The 18,281-nt window shown below is 46.8% G+C and overlaps 2 protein-coding genes and 1 pseudogene across 2 annotated transcripts; all 3 read right to left on the minus strand.

Moving 5' to 3' along the window:
- Positions 1-843: 843 nt before the first annotated feature.
- Positions 844-3,246, minus strand: LOC120698353 (annotated as a pseudogene).
- Positions 3,247-3,746: 500 nt separating this feature from the next.
- LOC120698354 (probable LRR receptor-like serine/threonine-protein kinase IRK) lies at positions 3,747-7,500 on the minus strand. Its single transcript, XM_039981917.1, has 2 exons — positions 6,059-7,500; positions 3,747-5,536 (listed from the first exon to the last, which is right to left on the minus strand). The coding sequence occupies exons 1-2, from the start codon at positions 7,408-7,410 to the stop codon at positions 4,066-4,068; spliced, it is 2,823 nt and encodes a 940-aa protein (XP_039837851.1). The 5' UTR covers positions 7,411-7,500; the 3' UTR covers positions 3,747-4,065.
- Positions 7,501-12,316: 4,816 nt separating this feature from the next.
- LOC120698355 lies at positions 12,317-17,574 on the minus strand. The gene is made up of 4 exons (XM_039981918.1): positions 17,042-17,574; positions 16,474-16,924; positions 15,361-15,494; positions 12,317-13,130 (listed from the first exon to the last, which is right to left on the minus strand). The coding sequence occupies exons 1-4, from the start codon at positions 17,159-17,161 to the stop codon at positions 12,642-12,644; spliced, it is 1,194 nt and encodes a 397-aa protein (XP_039837852.1). The 5' UTR covers positions 17,162-17,574; the 3' UTR covers positions 12,317-12,641.
- Between the last annotated feature and the right edge of the window lie 707 nt (positions 17,575-18,281).

Here is an 18,281-nt window from a genome sequence, read left to right on the forward strand (position 1 = left end):
CGGCGGCACTTGGAGACGTGCCGGATCGTGACTCCCCCCGCTGCCAGTCGCCAGATGCGGACGGCGACCCGCTGGCGGATGGGGTTGGAGACGCGAAGCGCCGTGTCCTCCTCCTTGGCGACGGCGGCGCCGAGCGCGTCGCGGAACATGGCGAAGGCGGCGCGGAAGTTATTAGCCTCCTGCTCGATCTATCCTTCGACCACGCTGGTGTAAGTTTTTATTTCGTATTGCTTGGTTCCATTGAATCAAAGTGTTGCGGTTCCATTGAATCAAATTGCTGCAGTTAGAACCAAGTAGTATCAATTAGATTGCTGAGGTTTTGCTTGCCCGCAACAATTTCATGCGGTTTGCTCTGCCTGACGCCCTGACCAACTAGAGTAGCGAGATTTTTTATTTCTATTGCAATATGCCATCAATTTAGCTGATTTTTCTTTTGTTTGTACTAGGTAATTACGGCAATTCATAACCTATTAGATATATGGGCCCTTGCATTGCTTTCCATTTCTGTCAGACTTTGTTTGAAAATTATGGCTACAATTACCATAGTGAAATACTGCCTCCTCACTGTATGAACTGCGAAGCATCCATGTCACAATAATTAAAGTATAAACCCCCAAACTTGCAGTTTGATGTTTTCTTGGTGAGTCTTGTTCTCCATAATATTTCACATAAAGGTCCAGAAGCTTCGCATTGAGTACATGATTATTTTAAGCCAGATACAGTTAGCCCTTTCCCTTCATAAAGGCTATGGGCATATCACTCAACAAAAACAAGCGCAAGAAAAAAAAGAAAGAAAAGGGTATGGGTATATCTACGGTGAAATTCCTACAATAGCTTGAAGAAGTCTTGGCATTGGCGGCATGTCAATTTCTAATAAACCCTCGAGAATTTGTACTACTACACCCATTGTTGGCCGATTCGATTCATTGTCCTGAATACACCAGCAAGCCACCTTGCAGACTCTTTCAGCTTCATCCAAGTTGGCATCACCACAATCGACCATCCAACAAACTCCCAACATCTCCGATGGCAAGTTTACTTGCAACCTCCACAGGGAAATATTCAACTTCATCACTAGTATTTCCGTTACATGATGAGTTCCTCTTTCCTGATATCATTTCAATTAACATCATCCCGTAGCTGTAGACATCCACTTTTGTTGTAATGGCCACTCCACTGATCCATTCAGGTGCAAGGTACCCTATGGTTCCTCTCACCGTAGTCAGAACTTTGCTAAAATCCCTTCCTAAAAACTTTGCCATCCCAAAGTCTGCAATTTTAGGTATGAATGATGCATCAAGAAGTATGTTCTCTGGCTTAATATCACAGTGTATGATGCAATCCCTGCAGCTCTCGTGCAAGTATGCCAAACCTCTTGCTACTCCAAGAGCTATCTGGTAACGGGTACTCCAATTTAGGACCATGGAATGGCTATGAAAAAGATGTGCATCAAGAGAGTGGTTTGGCATATGCTCATATACAAGCAACCTCATATCCCTTTCACTGCAGAAGCCAATTAGCTTAACCAAATTGATATGCTGGATAATTCCAATGGAACTCACTTCAGCCCTAATTTGCTTCTCTCCTTGGCGGACACCATCAAGCCTCTTCACTGCAATAGCTGTCGAGTCAGTTAAGAGGCCTCTGAACACAGATCCAAAACCACCTCCTCCTATTCTCTCTGAGAAGTTTTTAGTTGCCTTTTGAAGATCTATGTATCTAAAAGCAACAATTCCATTTCCACCTTGAGCATCATCGGATATGCTCAAAGATTGTTTCATCTTATTTCTCCACATTACTAGAAACCATGTTAAAAAAGCTGCCATTACAGCCAAACCCACAAGGCATGCAGCAGTAACAACCCCAACGATCATTCCCTTTCTCTTGTTATTTGTCCAGCTTTCTGCATCTTTAGCAGCGATGCGAAGGTACAGGATTTCCCCAGTACTGGTTATTCCATCAGTGTAGCGTCTGGTGTTTAGCAAGTCCTTGTACCACAGGGAGCACCTGTTGCCACTAGAATAGGAATATGCAGTGCATAAACAATTATTCAGGCATGCTTGTGCGCATTGGTCTGCACTGTCAATTGATGCAATAATGTTGGCTTCCGCAGGCAACGAAACGCCAGGCAAGGAGTAGAACTTGTCGGTTGTTGCAGTTATGCTTTTGTTCATGGTACTGCAATCTAATGGCGTATTTCTTAGGCACCCACCGGCTCGGTCTCTTTGCTCCCATTCGTTTGGCGATCTTACTGAGAACCCCTCATGCAGTCACAAGGTGGCAGTTTATTGCTGTAGCATATAGTGAATGGTCCACAAGTAGCATATACATCACACTGATCTTTAGGTTGGACATAGACTGCTAACCAATCGTCCGCGTCCTCATCCCAGAGGAGCAGCTCGTTGCGGCCAGATATGTCCAAACGGCTAACTAATATTGTATTCTCATCTAACATGTTGTATTGGAAGTACTCCTCCTTGTCATTGTTGATAAACTTTTTCTCAAACAGATCGTGTTCTGGTAATTCTGGCAATAATAGGTTGAAGTATTGTTCATCCCATTGCAAAGTAGACCAGGACCAGTACACTATGGATGTGTTGCATAGTTTGAAGACAAATTGGGCAACACCGGAAGGGTCCAATTCTAGGCAATAGCGCCCAGGAGACGGGTCTATCAAGCTTCTCTTGGAAACAAGACGACGGTTTAAACCAGTTATCTTATCTAGGCCAAACTTTGCACCAGGGGGCATGATGTCAGTAGGGTAATCGAAGCTCTGCCACAAGACAGTGGAGGAGTTGGATACGTCCCTTAATACGAGGTTCCCATTGTCCAGGAGCACGGCCGTAGTGTTCTTGGCCGTGATACTAGCACGGGACGACCAGACCATCGATTTGGTGGCCTTGTTGAAGATGGCAAGGTTGCCGTCTCGGGAGATGGCGAGCTTGGACATTCCATGAGGACCTACAACGGGGCTCTCCCTATTTGCTACCCATATCGGAGTAAACTGCGAGACCTAGTTGAACGATATGCCTAGGTACCAGCTCTTGGGGGTTTGCCCGGACTTACTGCCCGGATTGTAGAAGCCGAGCGCGTACCTGCCGTTGCTGGAGACGAGCTTGGCATCGCCGACGAGCGCCTCACCGGCTGAAATGGAATCCACTGTTGCAGAATATGCAGGAACACGAAGGGCTTGGAAGAGGTACATAAGGAGGATGAAGGCAAGGAGGATGGAGTAATATGTCTACATACATAAAAAAAAATATGCATCTAGAAAAATCAAAATAACTAATAATTTAGGATGGATGGAGTAAATGATAGGCTAGCAAACTGCACAGTGATGTGGTCTTCCTCGCCCATTCTATCGACATCTTTCATTATTTTTCCTTTTTTACAGTGCGGCCAATGCTCATAGAGGAGGGTTGACTCAACAAAGAAAAGTCAAAACCGGCGCAGAAATCTTCGCTGACGCAGTCCTACGCAGATGACTTTGGATGCAGCCTGGCAGGCAGCTCGCCGCCCAGGCAGCGATCCTGACCCCAGGCCACCAAAATCGGACGCCTAGGCTCGCTGCATGCCTGGGTCAGGCAGCTTTGCCAGGGCACCAAGCAAACAAGCCCACAGTGCGTACATGCCCGGCAGGCTCGCCGGAGCAGGGGAACAGTGGTGACGGAGCTGGCCAGCGAGGCCCGGCTCTTAAGGAGCGTCAACCGATGAATCATACAATCACCAGGGCGTGGGCAAAAATGTCTCCACAAAATAATAATTTAGTATAGCCAATCAATAACAGTATTAACCGAGCCGATCCACCATGAACTTCGTTTGCCTACAAATTTTTTTCAAGAAAAAGAGTTTGCCTACAATTTGAAGCAACCCTCGCATGGGCCACAAGTTGTTGAGCGCAAAAGGGGGCAATAATTTAAGTCTGAAGAGACCCAGCAGCTTTACATCCCTAAATATTGCAGGCAAGCTAAGCCGACTAGCCAAAGTCCTAACTTACTTTCCCATCATGTATCTACCCAAAAAACGAATGAAAAGGAGAAAAGGGGAGAGTCTAATAAATAGGTCTCATACCAGATCATCCTCTGGGGTACCCTGCGGGCTCCTCACCATCTCAAGCATGCTGACCACCTCAGCCATGTCGGGCCGTTGGGAAGGCACCTGCGACGTGCAAACCAGCCCCAGCTTGATGATCAGCGTGGCATCATCCATTGAGAAGTCACCTGATAGCCGCGGATCCATGCAGTCCTCCAGTCTGTCTTCTTCGACCGCGTCTCTGACCAGATCGGAAAGCACAACGACGTCGTCTTCCAAGTACTCGACGGGCCTCCTGCCAGTCAGAATCTCAAGGACAAGCACTCCAAAGCTGTACACATCGCACTTCTCTGTGACCTTGACTGTTCTGCAGGTGAACTCTGGCGCCATGTACCCCAGCGCGCTCTGGATCTTGCTGCTCAGCACATAGCGGTCCAGCATGGGCAGCAGGTTCACAAGACCGTAGTCTCCAACCCTCGGCTCACCATTTGTGTCTAGCAGGACATTACTGGACTTCAGGTTGAAGTGGATTATACCATGGCGGTGCAAGTAAACAAGTGCGCGGGCCACACCGATGATTATGTCAAACCTCTCCATCCATGAAATCGAGCTCTCTTCTGAGCACTCATGCAGGTGCTGGTGCAAGCTCCCAGCAGGAATGAACTCATATATAAGGAGTTGCAGTGAGGAAGTCCAGTAGAAGCCTTTGAGGGCTACAATGTTATGGTGGCGCACCTTGCCTAGAAGCTTGACATGCTGCTTGAAGTCGTCCTCTGACTTGACCAAACTTGAAACTGTCAGCTTCTTGATGGCCACTGGCTGGCCATCTCTGAGCACTGCCTTATAAACAGTACCAAAGCCTCCACGCCCAAGCTCACAATCCTTATTCAGCAACGCATGCCCATCAGCACTGAAATCCGAGCTGCCTCTGCCGAACATGACAAGCTTACCAGACTTTGCTTCATTTTCTGGAGATTCGGCTGATTGGCTATGGTAATCATCCGACAATGCAGTGGGAAGCGCAGAGCAGGGACCTGTTGCACGGGCACGGAGGTTGAGCACTGTGATGGTGACCACACCGATGACAATGACTGCTCCGCCCACAATGGCGATGAGTGTGGAAATGCTCAATATCATCTTCTTCTGGTGCTGGTTACTCGGGTAACTTGGGGCAGAATCCGACAAGGGGTCTGATGAGGAGTTAGGGTTGAAAACAATTGGCTTTGGCATGACACCATTGCAGGAACTGTTCTTCTGTGAACTGCAAAGGCCGGCATTGTCCGAGATGAAAGAAAAAGGGATGCTATCAAAAAAGCGGCTGATGGGGAGGCTCCCTGATAGCAAATTGTGAGAGACATTGAAGACACGAAGGTTGGCAAGGTCAGAGAGTTCTGTCGGCAGGGTCCCATTCAGCATGTTCTCTGAGAGATCAACTGTTTGAAGACTAGTCAGGTTGCCCATGGATATAGGAATTGGCCCTGTAAGTTTGTTGTGAGATAGATCCCTGCAAAGCAAAAAAAGAACATCACCTGAATTAGTGCCTAGTAATTCACAGAAGCGGTGCAGCATGCTTTACCTTGTTTGCTGTAATATTCCCTCCATTTTTAAATACGCGACATTTCGGACAAGCCAATTGCTTCACTTTTTAACTAATTAGCTTGTCCTAATCATCATATATTTAAAAAAGGAGAGTACAATTTTTTTAATCAGCAAAAAAAATCGTGAGGACTTTGACTTGTGTTTTTTAGTCATTTAGTGTATCCAAGAAAACCATGGACCAAGACAGTGGGATACAAGCAAAGCAGCAAGACAAAGATGTCACCCATGTTTTCAGTTTAGTGCTTCCAGACAGCAAGTAAGACATACCTATCGCTTTCTAAATGGTATCTACAACCTAGGAAGCAGAGAATCAGCAAAAACTAACACGAGAACAAACAAAAGGAAGCTAGTATTCATCTAGTCAGGCACTAAACATGTATGCACAAGCACTAGCAACAGGGTAATGTCGGCAAAAAAGATCACTTACAAAGCTATCAGGGAATTGCATGTGCCGATCTGCACCGGAATGCCTCCAGTAAGTGAATTCATCCCCATCAGCAGCTTCCGGAGCGCCATCGCACCTCCAATCTCCAGTGGTACAACCCCATCCAACTTGTTCGCACTCACATCCAACACCTCAAGCAGCAACATCCGCCCAATGCTTGCAGGAAGGTACCCCGACATGGAATTCGAGGACACGTTCAGGTACTGCAATCTTGCAAAGGTGGCAATCTCAGGTGGGATCGCACCGGTGAACCCATTGCTTGACAGGTCCAGTGCTGCCAGGGAGGCAGCCGCATCACTGGGAACCTTGATCCACCCTGACAGTGCATTGCCGGCGAACGAGGCCCGCTGCAGTGCTAGCCCGAACACCCACCACGGGAGCTCCCCGGTGAGTTTGTTCCGGCTGAGGTCAACCTCGACCAGGTTCTTGCAGCCCGAAATGGCGTCCGGGATGTCGCCGACGAAGCGGTTACCAGACAAATCCAGCCTCTCCAGCGCCGCCATCTCCCCAATCCACGCCGGGAGCTCCCCTGACAGGGCATTGCCACCGGCGCCGAGAGAACTCAGCCCGGACAGCCCACGCAGTGACTCCGGCAGCCCGCCGGTGAGCAAGTTGCGCCTGAAGTCAAGCGACTTAAGCAGTCCGGCCTCGCCGACGTCCGCCGGTATCTCCCCTTCGAGGAGGTTGCGGCTGAGGTCCACCGCCCGCAGTGAGCTGCTCCGCGGGAACCCGCCGGGCACGCTCCCGGAGAGCAGGTTCCCGGACAGGTCCACCGACCTGAGCGACGGCAGCGACCAGATGCCGTCGGGGATGGGGCCGGTGAGTTGGTTGCGGGAGAGGTTGAGCGACACGAGCGCCTCGCAGGACGCGAGCGAGGCGGGGATGCCGCCCGAGATCGCGTTCCCCGAGAGGTCGAGCGCGCGGAGGCGCGGGGGCAGCGCGTCGGGGAGCGGGCCGGAGAGGCAGTTCCCCGGGAGCGCGAGCGAGAGGAGCGCGTCGAGGCGGAGCAGCGCGGACCGCGGGAGGCGGCCGGCGAGCGACGCCGCGGGGAGCTCGAGTGCGGCGACGCGGCCCGTGCGCGGGTCGCAGGAGACCCCCGGCCAGGTGCAGGCGCGGTCGGCGTCCTCGGACCAGGGCCCGAGGCGGCCCGCCGGGTCGGAGAGGCCCGACTTGAGGACGACCAGCGCGAGCACGTCGTCGCTCACGGTGGCGGCCGCGGCCGCCCCGGCCGCCGCGGCGAGGAGGAACAGGACGGGGAGGAGGCGGCGGCGGGAGGCGACCGCCATTGCCGCGGCGGCGGAGGGAGAGGGGGAGGAGGTGGGCGGCGGGATCATGGGAGGCGTGGTTCGTCCATCGATTGGACTAGAGGGGCGGTTCGCGGCGCAGATGCACTGTTGTCTGCTGTCCTTGCTGCCGGGTTGCTATGCGTGGGTTTCGTTCGTGGGGGGAGGCCGTGTTTGGTTGCGAGCTGTAAAATTTTTGAAAAGACATCTTCCTATATTTAAAGTACTAAATATAGATTATTCATAAAAATAAAAAGTACTAAACATAGACTATTCATAAAAATAATTACAGAACTTGTTTGTAAATCGCGAGACGAATCTAATATGCCTAATTAATCCGTCATTAGAGGTTGTTTACTGTAGCATTACTGTAGCAATTTAGCATCTGATTACAGTCTAATTAGGTTCATTAGATTCGTCTCGCTATTTACAGACAGCAGTCGCAATGCGTTTTTTATTTCGTCTAGATTTAAGTATCTATGCAGGTGTCGAAATTTTTTTTTGGAATTTTGAATTTGGTAACCAAACACGGCCGGAGTGGGAAACTGCTTGCAATTAATGCCCCCCCGGCAGTGGGGGCCACACCGTTTCGCTCGAGGCGGGTTGTTTTTTTAACAGCCAGAGCACTGGGAGTCGGTTAAAATTTTAGGCGTCCACAGACCACACTGACCTCCACACACACACCCACACACACAATCCTCACTTCCTCGGCAGCCGGATCGAACGCTGGCGGGCAGCCTCGTAGTCGCGAGTGCTACAGCTCACACAAGAGAAAGATACGGGAGTGTTTTCTTTTCAAACAAAAGGATGCGGGATTATTTTTCAAGGAAGTCTACAAATTTTGCATTTCGAAATAAAATTTTCTCGGGTGACGGCACTCAAGTCAAGTATGTTGCCACACGGGGGTTATTTTAGTGTTTTCAGACTAAATTGACTAGCATGATGTAAGTCTATCCGCAACCAAGCATGGCTCCGATGATTAGGAGGATCGTTTTTGCTATTTTCATGAGGGGGGAGTGAAAAAACACTTGGTCGTAATATATACTCTCTTGCGAGGTTTCATATTTTAAGCAAGTACGAGTATAGGATTTTTTTTAATTATGCAAAAATCACTCTATTCGATGCAACTAGTCAACAGTATTTTTCTATCACACCAAACCATCACCAGCCACCAGCCACAGCCAGCCAACAGTATTTTTTTTCACAACAAATCAGTACCAGTCATCAGCCACAGCCAGCCGAACAGAGTGTATATCATCAATTTATGTCTTGTTTAGTTCCCAATAAATTTTCTACAGTACCCGTCACATCAAATGTTCGGATACATGAAGCATTAAATACAGTTGAAAAAATAACTAATTACACAGTCTAATTGATTAGTATGAGATAAATCTTTTAAGTCTAATTAGTTCATAATTGGACATTATTTATCAAGTAACAACGAAATATGTTATAGTACCAAAATCCAAACTTTTTCACCAAATAAACACACCCTTAAGATCAAATTGACTAGAATAATGTAAGTCTATCTACAGACAAGCATGATTCACATGACTAGGAGGAGAAGATGGTAAAGCCGTAAAGGGTCCATGTTGGGGAAATACTATAAGCATAGATTTTAGTATTTTAAAATTGAATTGACTTACTGGTATTTTAGCACAATATTTTAGTACATGCCTGTTTCGACAGTGGTAATTTATGAGATTTTTCATAGGCACACATTTAATTCCATTATTATATTACACAAAAATCCCTTTCTTTAGTTAAGGTGTTCGAAATTCGCAGGAATATGGACTTTTAACTTTAACATTGCTAAACAAAACAACCATCCACTCGCTAGGCCCGGCTTTGAACATGGTAATCATGTGAGAATTTGACTGTTTAATGATGTGAAATTCTTGGATTCGAAATAGGCCTTGGCAGCCAAGCTTGTCCTTGCGCGGCATTACAGATTGCAACCATTTTTTTTCGTGCAGCAATTTGCGTCCTTCGCGTACTCTTCACTGCAAGTTGCTAGTAGTACTATTTGGAGAAGGCAAGGACCATGCCGTACATAGTTGTTGAGCAATACCCGGCACAGGTTTCAAAATTCAGACACCAAAAGGGCCGGATGAACTGAGATGTGACCCTGTTTGGTTCTCCGTGATAGTGAGCGTCTGTTTAGTTTATTTTGCAAAAAAAATTTGCAAAAGAATCTTGGTCATTTAAAGTAATAAATGAAGTCTATTTGCAAATTTTTTGCATAAATGAGTTGTAAATCGCGAGACGAATCTAATGATGCTAATTAATTCATGTTTAATCAATAATTAGCGGATGGTTACTGTAGCATTACTGTTGCAAATCATGGATTAAGTAGGCTCATTAGATTCGTCTCACGATTTACAGCCCATCCATACAAAAAGTTTTATAAATAGACTTCATTTAGTGCTTCAAATTAGCAAGATTCCATTATAAAATAATGCGTTTACGGTGTTTTTGCGTTTACATGTAAAAAACTAAACAGGACCCGAGTACCAAGAAATATTGATAGCTAATTACGATGTTAAATAAAGTTGGCTTACAAAACTAACTTCAGACCCCTACACTAGTAACCCTGAAAAATTAATGAGACCTTTGACCGCATGATTAGAGAATGATTACTGTAGCATCACTGTAGCCAATAATCGATTAATTACCGTTATTAGATTTGTCGCAAAAATTTATATCCATCCTTAAAAAGATTTTTCAAATAGATTTTCTTTAGCACTCTATACATTGTAAGATTTTTTTCTTGAGAAACCTGTGCTATGAACCGTAGCGCGTTTCAAACAGAGCCAGACACAGAGCTGGAGATTCCAAGCGACGATCGCATCAATGCATCAATGTTTCCAAAGGAGTTGTTGCCGGGTGTCAAGCCATTCGAATTTGTGATGTAAAACAGGAACAAGAAATGCCAACTGATCGGCAGCAACCAATCGGCAGCCAAGCAAACAGCGGCAGTTGCTCAACAACCACTGCGAGAAAAGCTGGGGAGAAATGGCCGGTGGGGAAAGGAAAGAAAAGAGCCGTCCATCCATCCTAGCTCTGTTGATGCCCTCGGCCTGCCACCCGGATCCCGGAGTTTCGTTGACAGAAACCTGCTGACTGCTGTATCCCACCATGCAATGTTTGGTAGCAGAGGTTGTTGTAATCAATTTTGACTATTAATTAGAAGTATTAAATAAAATCAGTTTACAAAAAAAGTTTCACAATTTCTGTACTATTTCGCGAAACGAATCTAATAAGACATTTGATAGCTTAATTTGAAGATGATTATGTAGTATTACTATAGTTAATTATGAATTAATTAGACTCATTAGATTCATCGTACAAAGTTGCACCATCTGTTAAAAAATTTTATAAATAAATTTTATTTAATATTTTATACATACAAAATTCTCGTGCAGCACTGGTAAGAACGAAACGGGCCCCCAACTCCTTCAGTTCTGCTGCTGCAAAAGCTGCCATCTGATCTGGATATCTGGTCTCCACTCCCCACCCTAGCGCTTGCAATTTGATTTTTTTTCTTTTTGTCGGCAAGTTTTTATCTTTTTTTAGAGAAAAAAAACTAAAGCATTTATCCAAAAATTTTAAAAAAAATCTACACGAATCGAAATTTTCTAGGATTCTTACCATACCTAAAAGGCATTGTTCTTAGCAGGTCTATCATTTACAGATTAATCAATAGTTGAATGATTTCAGACAAATATTTGGTAGCTATGAGGTTACCAACAAGGAGTAAGGATATGATATCCCTAATACCAAAAAAAAAATGCACAACAGAATTTTAGCAGATACAGCAGCAAATCACAAGGGATCCAATGTGAAGTTCTCACTTTAGCAGATCAACTGCACCTTTGGTCAGTACTGAAGTGGTCGAGTAGAAGCAGCCAGGAAGAACATAATACCAGAAAGCTCAGTATAACAACTTTATGCCTGTCCCAGAAAAACCTAACCACAAACTTACACATGAACTGTTGCGCACCAAATCTGAAGCGGTAGACCCTGAACTAGGCCGGTGCATAATTGTATTAATGATTGGCGCAATCAGCCACTCTGGACTTCAATACAAGAACATGCTAGGGAGCAGGGACAACTCACTAGAGCATAATGTACAGCAGCAGTTCATGGTAGTGCCTCAAAACTCAAATACAATATTTGGGAGAAGTTATGTCCAAATGGAATGGGTATAGACAACATCAACTCAAAGACATCGATAGACCAATCAGAACCATTGTTGCAAACAGGCTGCGACATACATGTGCACACCAAGCAAACGGAATTCAGGAGAGAGAAAAAAAAGCACCCACCAAACTCTGTCTCTTCCACAGATCTTATCCATAGTGGCTGTGTTTAGATGCGAAAAGTTTGCGAAAAATAAAACTGAAAAGCACTGTAGCATTTTTTTTTATACGTGATAAATATTGTCCTACCATGGACTAAACTAGGCTCAAAAGATTTATCTCGCAACGCACATCCAAACTGTGCAATAAATTGTTTTGTTTACCCACATTTAGTGTTCCATGCATACGTCATTTGCTATATTTAATGTTTCGATGTGACGGAAAGTTTGGTGGAACTAAACACAGCCAGTGTGTCCATATAACATGAAATGGAAAGGGCGAAGATGCAAGAGAATGGGAGCAGGCATAATGCAAAAGGTAAACGAACAAACAGAAAAGGCGAAAAGGAAAAGGGATGCATGTGACTATGTGGTGACCAGTGGAACTGTAGTATAAGGTCCAAAGGCCACCCACTAGCCCCTGCACCTGCACAACTCTAAGGTGACAGTACAATGTGCATAGGTACTACCACAATTCAGACACAAGCTGTATCAAACATGTTTGAAGCACATTACATATCTGATATGACGGCTGAGCATGGCCTGCTTCCAACTAGCCCAAGCATGCAACATGAATGATCATGGAACTCAGAAATATGTGCAATAAAGAATGATTACCTCCAACGAATCAAAATTTGTGTTTTGGTCATATACTAAGAAACTGCGCTGTAGTGTTACAACCAGAAAATAAAATCAGAATTGTACCACTAATGGTTTGTGTATCAGCTCAGAGGCAAAAGTAATAATGGGATACTATTGTACAAACCGTATGAAGAGAGGCAATCATTGGCTCGTCCAGGATATGGGTCACTTTGGCAAGCATGAGAAAATTCGGTGACAGGTTTAGTTGGATCTTTCTTTCCTGCAAGTTGTTATCTTCTTTCTCACTTCACAAGTACATTTGAAGTTCTGTTCAAGGAGCTTAGTCATCCCAATCAACATCCCAACCATCTTTGCTATTGATCTGTGATCTCAAAGACAGACCATTTGTTGATACACTGCTAGTAGGTTTTTTATCTGATGGTCTTGCAGGTGCTTCTTCATCGTCCCAGTCATCATCCCAGCCATCTTCCCAGCCATCCGTGGTGCTTGTGGTGTTGTCCACCACTGCAGAGTTTGGTGGTTGAGCTCCCATCTCAATCTGCTGGTAAGGGACCGCATCGTTGCCTCCTCTCTTTGCAAACTTACAGCAGGCGCACACAATGCCCACCAAAACAACAGTGAACACAAAAATGTAGGCTCTGTATATTGGATTCAAACGTGTTGCATAGGCTGCAAACATTTGAAACTGTTGTTGCAAATCAGAAACCGATTGCCTCTTTACCAACTGCCTGAAGTGTATGGAGCAGTTCTCATTTCCACCATCTAAAGTAATATTCCAACCATCTGGACTGATATATGTAATGTTCATCTGATTATATAAATTGGACCCCAAAAATTAGTTAATAAGAAAATAAAAAATAACAGCACATATACTAAAGTTCGAACAAGAAAATCTGGAATACTAATTAAAAATGACCATTATTATATTAAGACAAGCATGCATTTAATCATCTTAAAATATGATAATCATGTTGTTGTGTTAGATATGTACGGAACAAAGACTTGACTCTTGTGCTCAAAGGCCTAGTATAATGTAATTAGTTTGGTATACACTTGTCAATTCCAAACAGAATGCACAGGATATCAACCCAGTCTCACTGACACGAAAGCGCATAACCTTATACTACCAGGTCCCCACTTCCCCACAATCATGTACACGAGGTACGAATAGAGAACTATGTTAAGCCCTAAAGTAAAACCTGTTAGAGTATATTAGGCAACTCCTGATATGGTTAGTTTAGGATTGATTGTAATCCCGGAATAACCTTCCTTTTCTCTAGGAGAGGCTACTTGCCCTCCAAGCCATGTACTCCTATATATACCGCCCAAATGGCTCAATGCAATACATCGACCACATTATACGCATCCTAATATACTTTTCAGGCGGTGGCGCCACTCGCCGCCAGTCTTCCTCAAGCAGGCGCTCGATCCGCCTCCGCGCCTCCAGCCGTTCTCGCGCGGACATCGCCGCCGATGTTCCTGAAGGAAGACGTCGTCGCCACCCCTGATCTTAGCGCGACACTTGCTGCAACCTGCGCTGTCGCCACCCCTATCCTGAGTGTGACCTAAGTCGCAAACCGCGCCGTCTACCATCGTCATTCACCGCACCGTACTGCTGCTGTCTTCGGCAAGAAGCTGCTGAGTTTGCGTAATCGAGCACCTCGACGACGCTTCGACCCGCGCCCCCACCACGGCTTCGACCACGTCCACCTCGACCTCGGCTACTACGGCACTAAAGGGCTATCATCTGCATGAGTCTCCAGTCAAAACTTTTGCACCGGCGTTCCGACTGCAGGGGGGATACGTCTTCATTGTTCTCCAATCTGACCATTCGTGTTGCTACCGCTACGACTGTCGGGGGATGTTAGAGTATATTAGGCAACTCCTGATATTGTTAGTTTAGGATTGATTGTAATCTCGGGATAACCTTCCTTATCTCTAAGAGAGCCTACTTGCCCTCCAAACTATGTACTCCTATATATACCGTCCAAGGGGCTCAATGCAATACATCGACCACATTATACGGATCCTACTTTCCTACAAAACCAACACATGCCACGCCATATTTGACCTAGAAATGAGTTTGCAGTTGCCTGAGTCTGATCCTTAGAAGCCGGGAACGTGGAACGTGTGCATGTTCCGTGTTCTGGGAACTTTGTCCCGGAACGAGGAACGGGAACGACATGGAACGGCATCCCAAAATGGTATGGAACGTCGATCCGATGCTGCCGGAACATGAAGACGGTTCGAAGAAGATTCAAACCGGACATACCTCTGTCAATGCTCAAGGGCGTCGGGCGGCCGGCCGGCGGCGGCCGGCACCGCCGCCAAGGGCTCTGGACTCCGGCGACGTGATAGCACGAGGCTCACAGCTCGCTCCACGCCTGGCACTCGGCCCTCGGCCGTCCGCCTCCGCCATCGCCAACTTGCCGCTTGCCACCAGCCGCCGCCGTCGTCCGCAGCGCAGCCCCGCGCGCGGCCGTGGGGCGCGGCCGCACCGCGACGGCTCAACGAGAAGCGCGGCTCGCCTTCGCCCACGGCCTGCTCGACCTTGGCGCCTCAGCGGCTCAGCCTCGCCAGCGCGGCAGCGGCCGCCATGGAGTCCGAGTGTCCGACCTGTCGGTCCGTCTCTGTCCTTCGGGGTCCTGACGGCGGACGGGTGAAGAAGAGGATAGGGTTTTTTGTTTGTGATTCGTAGTAACCGACGGCCCGATTTGAGTCATCAGCATCTATTGGACAAGTATTCACATGACTTAAAAGACCAGCAAAAAAAACATTCCGGGAACATCGTTCCCATCACACTTGGAACGTGTTCCATCTCTGATTGGAACATACGGAATAGGTATACCCCCTTCGTACCATGATTTCACAAAACGATGTACCACGTTCCCGTACCACGATCCCAATGTTCCGGGAACATGGCTTCTAAGGTCTGATCGGTCGCACAGGTAACTACACCATCTGATTGACTACAATATGTAATACCCATGTATTAAATGAAACCTGGAGCAGATCTTGTAAAAGACTAAATTGCATACCTGTCCAAAGGCACCATTGGCAAGATGTAGAGGCTTCTTATCAATATCTATATTTGATGATGGCTCTTTGACAGTAACGTTAATCTCATTCTGCCCTTCATTCTGGACAGTAATAACAAATGACCCTAATGAAGCTGCAAGGATAAACAAAAAGCCCATTTTATATTCATGACAGTGTAGGTCACATATATGTTACGTAATCAATACTATGATTTCTCTGTCGATATATCTGGAGGCTACAGAAACAAAAGTCAAGTTTGTATCAAATAACTTCTTTATCATTCCTCAGAGAATCTCATCTTATGTATCAATAGTTGTTTTCAGCATTGGTTCAAATTTTTGGAGTTACTAGTTTTAGGAAACAAAACTGCCAGATCTATAAATTAAATTTGAACATAGCTATTAACCATTTAGTGTCGCCTGACTTGTCCATAATGGCATGAATAGAAAAGGTGTACCCCTAGTGTCATTGTACAGTATTTTTTATATTGTCGCCGCTAGTGGGACCTGTGTCCTGATCTTCTGAGGAATGTAAGACCAGTATATGAAAAATAAGATTTCTAGTAGGATGATGCACTTAGGTGGTAAACCATGGTATGACACTTGAGAAACGCACTTTATAAACTCCATCAGTGGTTGGTTGGAGCATATTATGTTTGCATTGGAAAACCTTTGAAATTTCTACAACTTAGGGATATCCAATTATCCAAACCTATTAGCTATCTTATGGCCTCACTGTTTTCTTGATTTAAGACAACTTGACTAGTTTTAGCTACAAAGATAACGTGAGGCATTTCCCACAAAAGATTAGCACAATCAAATCTGCAACTAAGAATCTTGTGGTAAATACAATCACCAAATTATGTATGCAACAGGGAGCACTAATAAAATTATTCTGAATAAAACACATGAAATGAATCCCGTGGCTTTTACCCTTGCCAAAGTTAAATAGAAGATACACCTGAGCCTTTATGAGCTACCAATTCAAGATAACATTATTCTAGTTTCGACTCAAACATTACTAACATGGCAATCTGATAACACAGGAAAATTCAGAATGCAATGGCCTAATGAATTATAGAACTGAATTTCCAGTAGGACTCAAGGCATTACCATTATCAGAAACCAGGCAAGCGGAGAATTCCTTTCCGGAGGAGCACTTATGTGAGGCATCACACTTCTCCATCACCTCCTTCATTTTACTCATCTCCTCCTTCTTCACCTGACTTCCTGGGTCCTCTGGGTTCGTCCCACCATTCGCTCCACCTTCACCATTTGATCCTGGACCTCCTGGAGGAGGACTGGCCTTATGCGAATCAGTCTCCTTCACTGGTGACGGCGGCGGTGGTGACGCAGAGGCAGAGGCCTGCACCTCACCCCCTTCCTTTCCCTTCCCTGCCGAAGGCACCTTGGTATCCTTCTTTGGTGGTGACGGTGCCGGCGGCAGCGATTTCTGAAGCCTGTGGCTGTCGCTTGTCTGCCCGGCAGCCGACGAGTGCCCAGATTCCTTCGGGGGGTCGCCCTTTGGAGATCCGCCTGCAGCACCGGAGGGTGCAGAGGCGTCCTGGAGAGATGCAAACAAACTCTGAACCCGAATTCTCTTTAAAATATTGATGACGACTTTGGCGAGGACGCTAATCTAGCATGCTAATAACTTGGATTGCATGACAGGGTTTCTCACCTCGCCGGAGCTGGGCTTCCCGCCTTCCAGAATCCTCCTATCGAAACCCGAAGCAGGGCTAGGGAGAAGCGCCGCGGCGAGGAGGAGCACGACAAGCGCGGCGAGCCCGCGGGCCCCCATGGGCACGACACGAGCCAAACCTGGCGGCGGGGCGCGAACGGAGGTCGCTACCGCGTCGTCGTCGACTCCGGCCGCGCCGCGGAGACGCAACAACACGCCGGCGGGCAACGCGCCGGCGGGCCGGCGAGAGATCCGAGATCCCCGGCGAGGGCGTGGCGGGGCGCGCCGGCGGGTCGGGATCTGGCGTGGGGGGATCCGAGCCTCGACGACGCGTTTTCTGCGGCCTCAGCTCGGGATTTGGTGGGGTTCTATTGGTTTGGTCCCTATCGCTGCAGACGAGGAGGATCTCGGACTTCGGGTGCGCCCGCGAAGAGGACGAGAGGAAGGAGATTTGGGAGAGAAGGCTTTCGAGTTTCGCGGATGCCGGGTTCGCTGCGCGCAAGTGTTGTTCGGCGCGGTCACCGGTCAGACTCGTGGCGCCCCCCGTGGACCGTGGTAGCTTGGTCTCCGTCCATTCAGTGGGAAATCCGTTCGAAACACACAACTTGCCGTGCGGTTTGGACCCAAAACTCTGCTGAATTTTGTCGTCCAATCTGGGCCACTGGATGTCAACGTGTTAGAGAAGTCTGGGAATGTTGCTGCTGCTATCAACCGAGGGAAAGAAAAAAGAGCAAACAAAAAAGGAAGCGACTATATTACGGCCGGCCGTTATTATGCACTTCCGTACAGCCTATCTATATTAGGAAAAAAACCTGAACTGACTAATTCCTGTTTTGTCACCAGCAACAAACATTTGATCTGCGCCACTCTGTAGCCCAAACCAAATCAACACAGGCCCACATACCTTTGGGCGGCCCATTTTCTCTACCCCTGTCGTGTGAAAGTTGCTTAGAACTTCCTCATCCCCCTTCGCCGGCGCCGACCAAATTGCCCGCCGCCAGCAGAAAAAAGAAGAAGCAAGAAACAAAAAGAAGTGCCTCTCGCCTGATGAAGGCAACAGCAACAAGAAACAGAATTGCTCAAGTGCCTTGAGTGCTGCATCAACATCACAGAAAAGTATGTGTTGCCTTGAGATCTGTATGAACATTATTCAGCAGATTCACCCAGAAAAAAGTTTGGTTTAGGGTTGCCCTCCCCCACCCCCCCCCCCCCCCGCCCACATGTAGATCTGAATTGCCTC

This window comes from Panicum virgatum, chromosome 3K, assembly GCF_016808335.1.
Source record: "Panicum virgatum strain AP13 chromosome 3K, P.virgatum_v5, whole genome shotgun sequence".
Taxonomy (NCBI): domain Eukaryota; kingdom Viridiplantae; phylum Streptophyta; class Magnoliopsida; order Poales; family Poaceae; genus Panicum; species Panicum virgatum.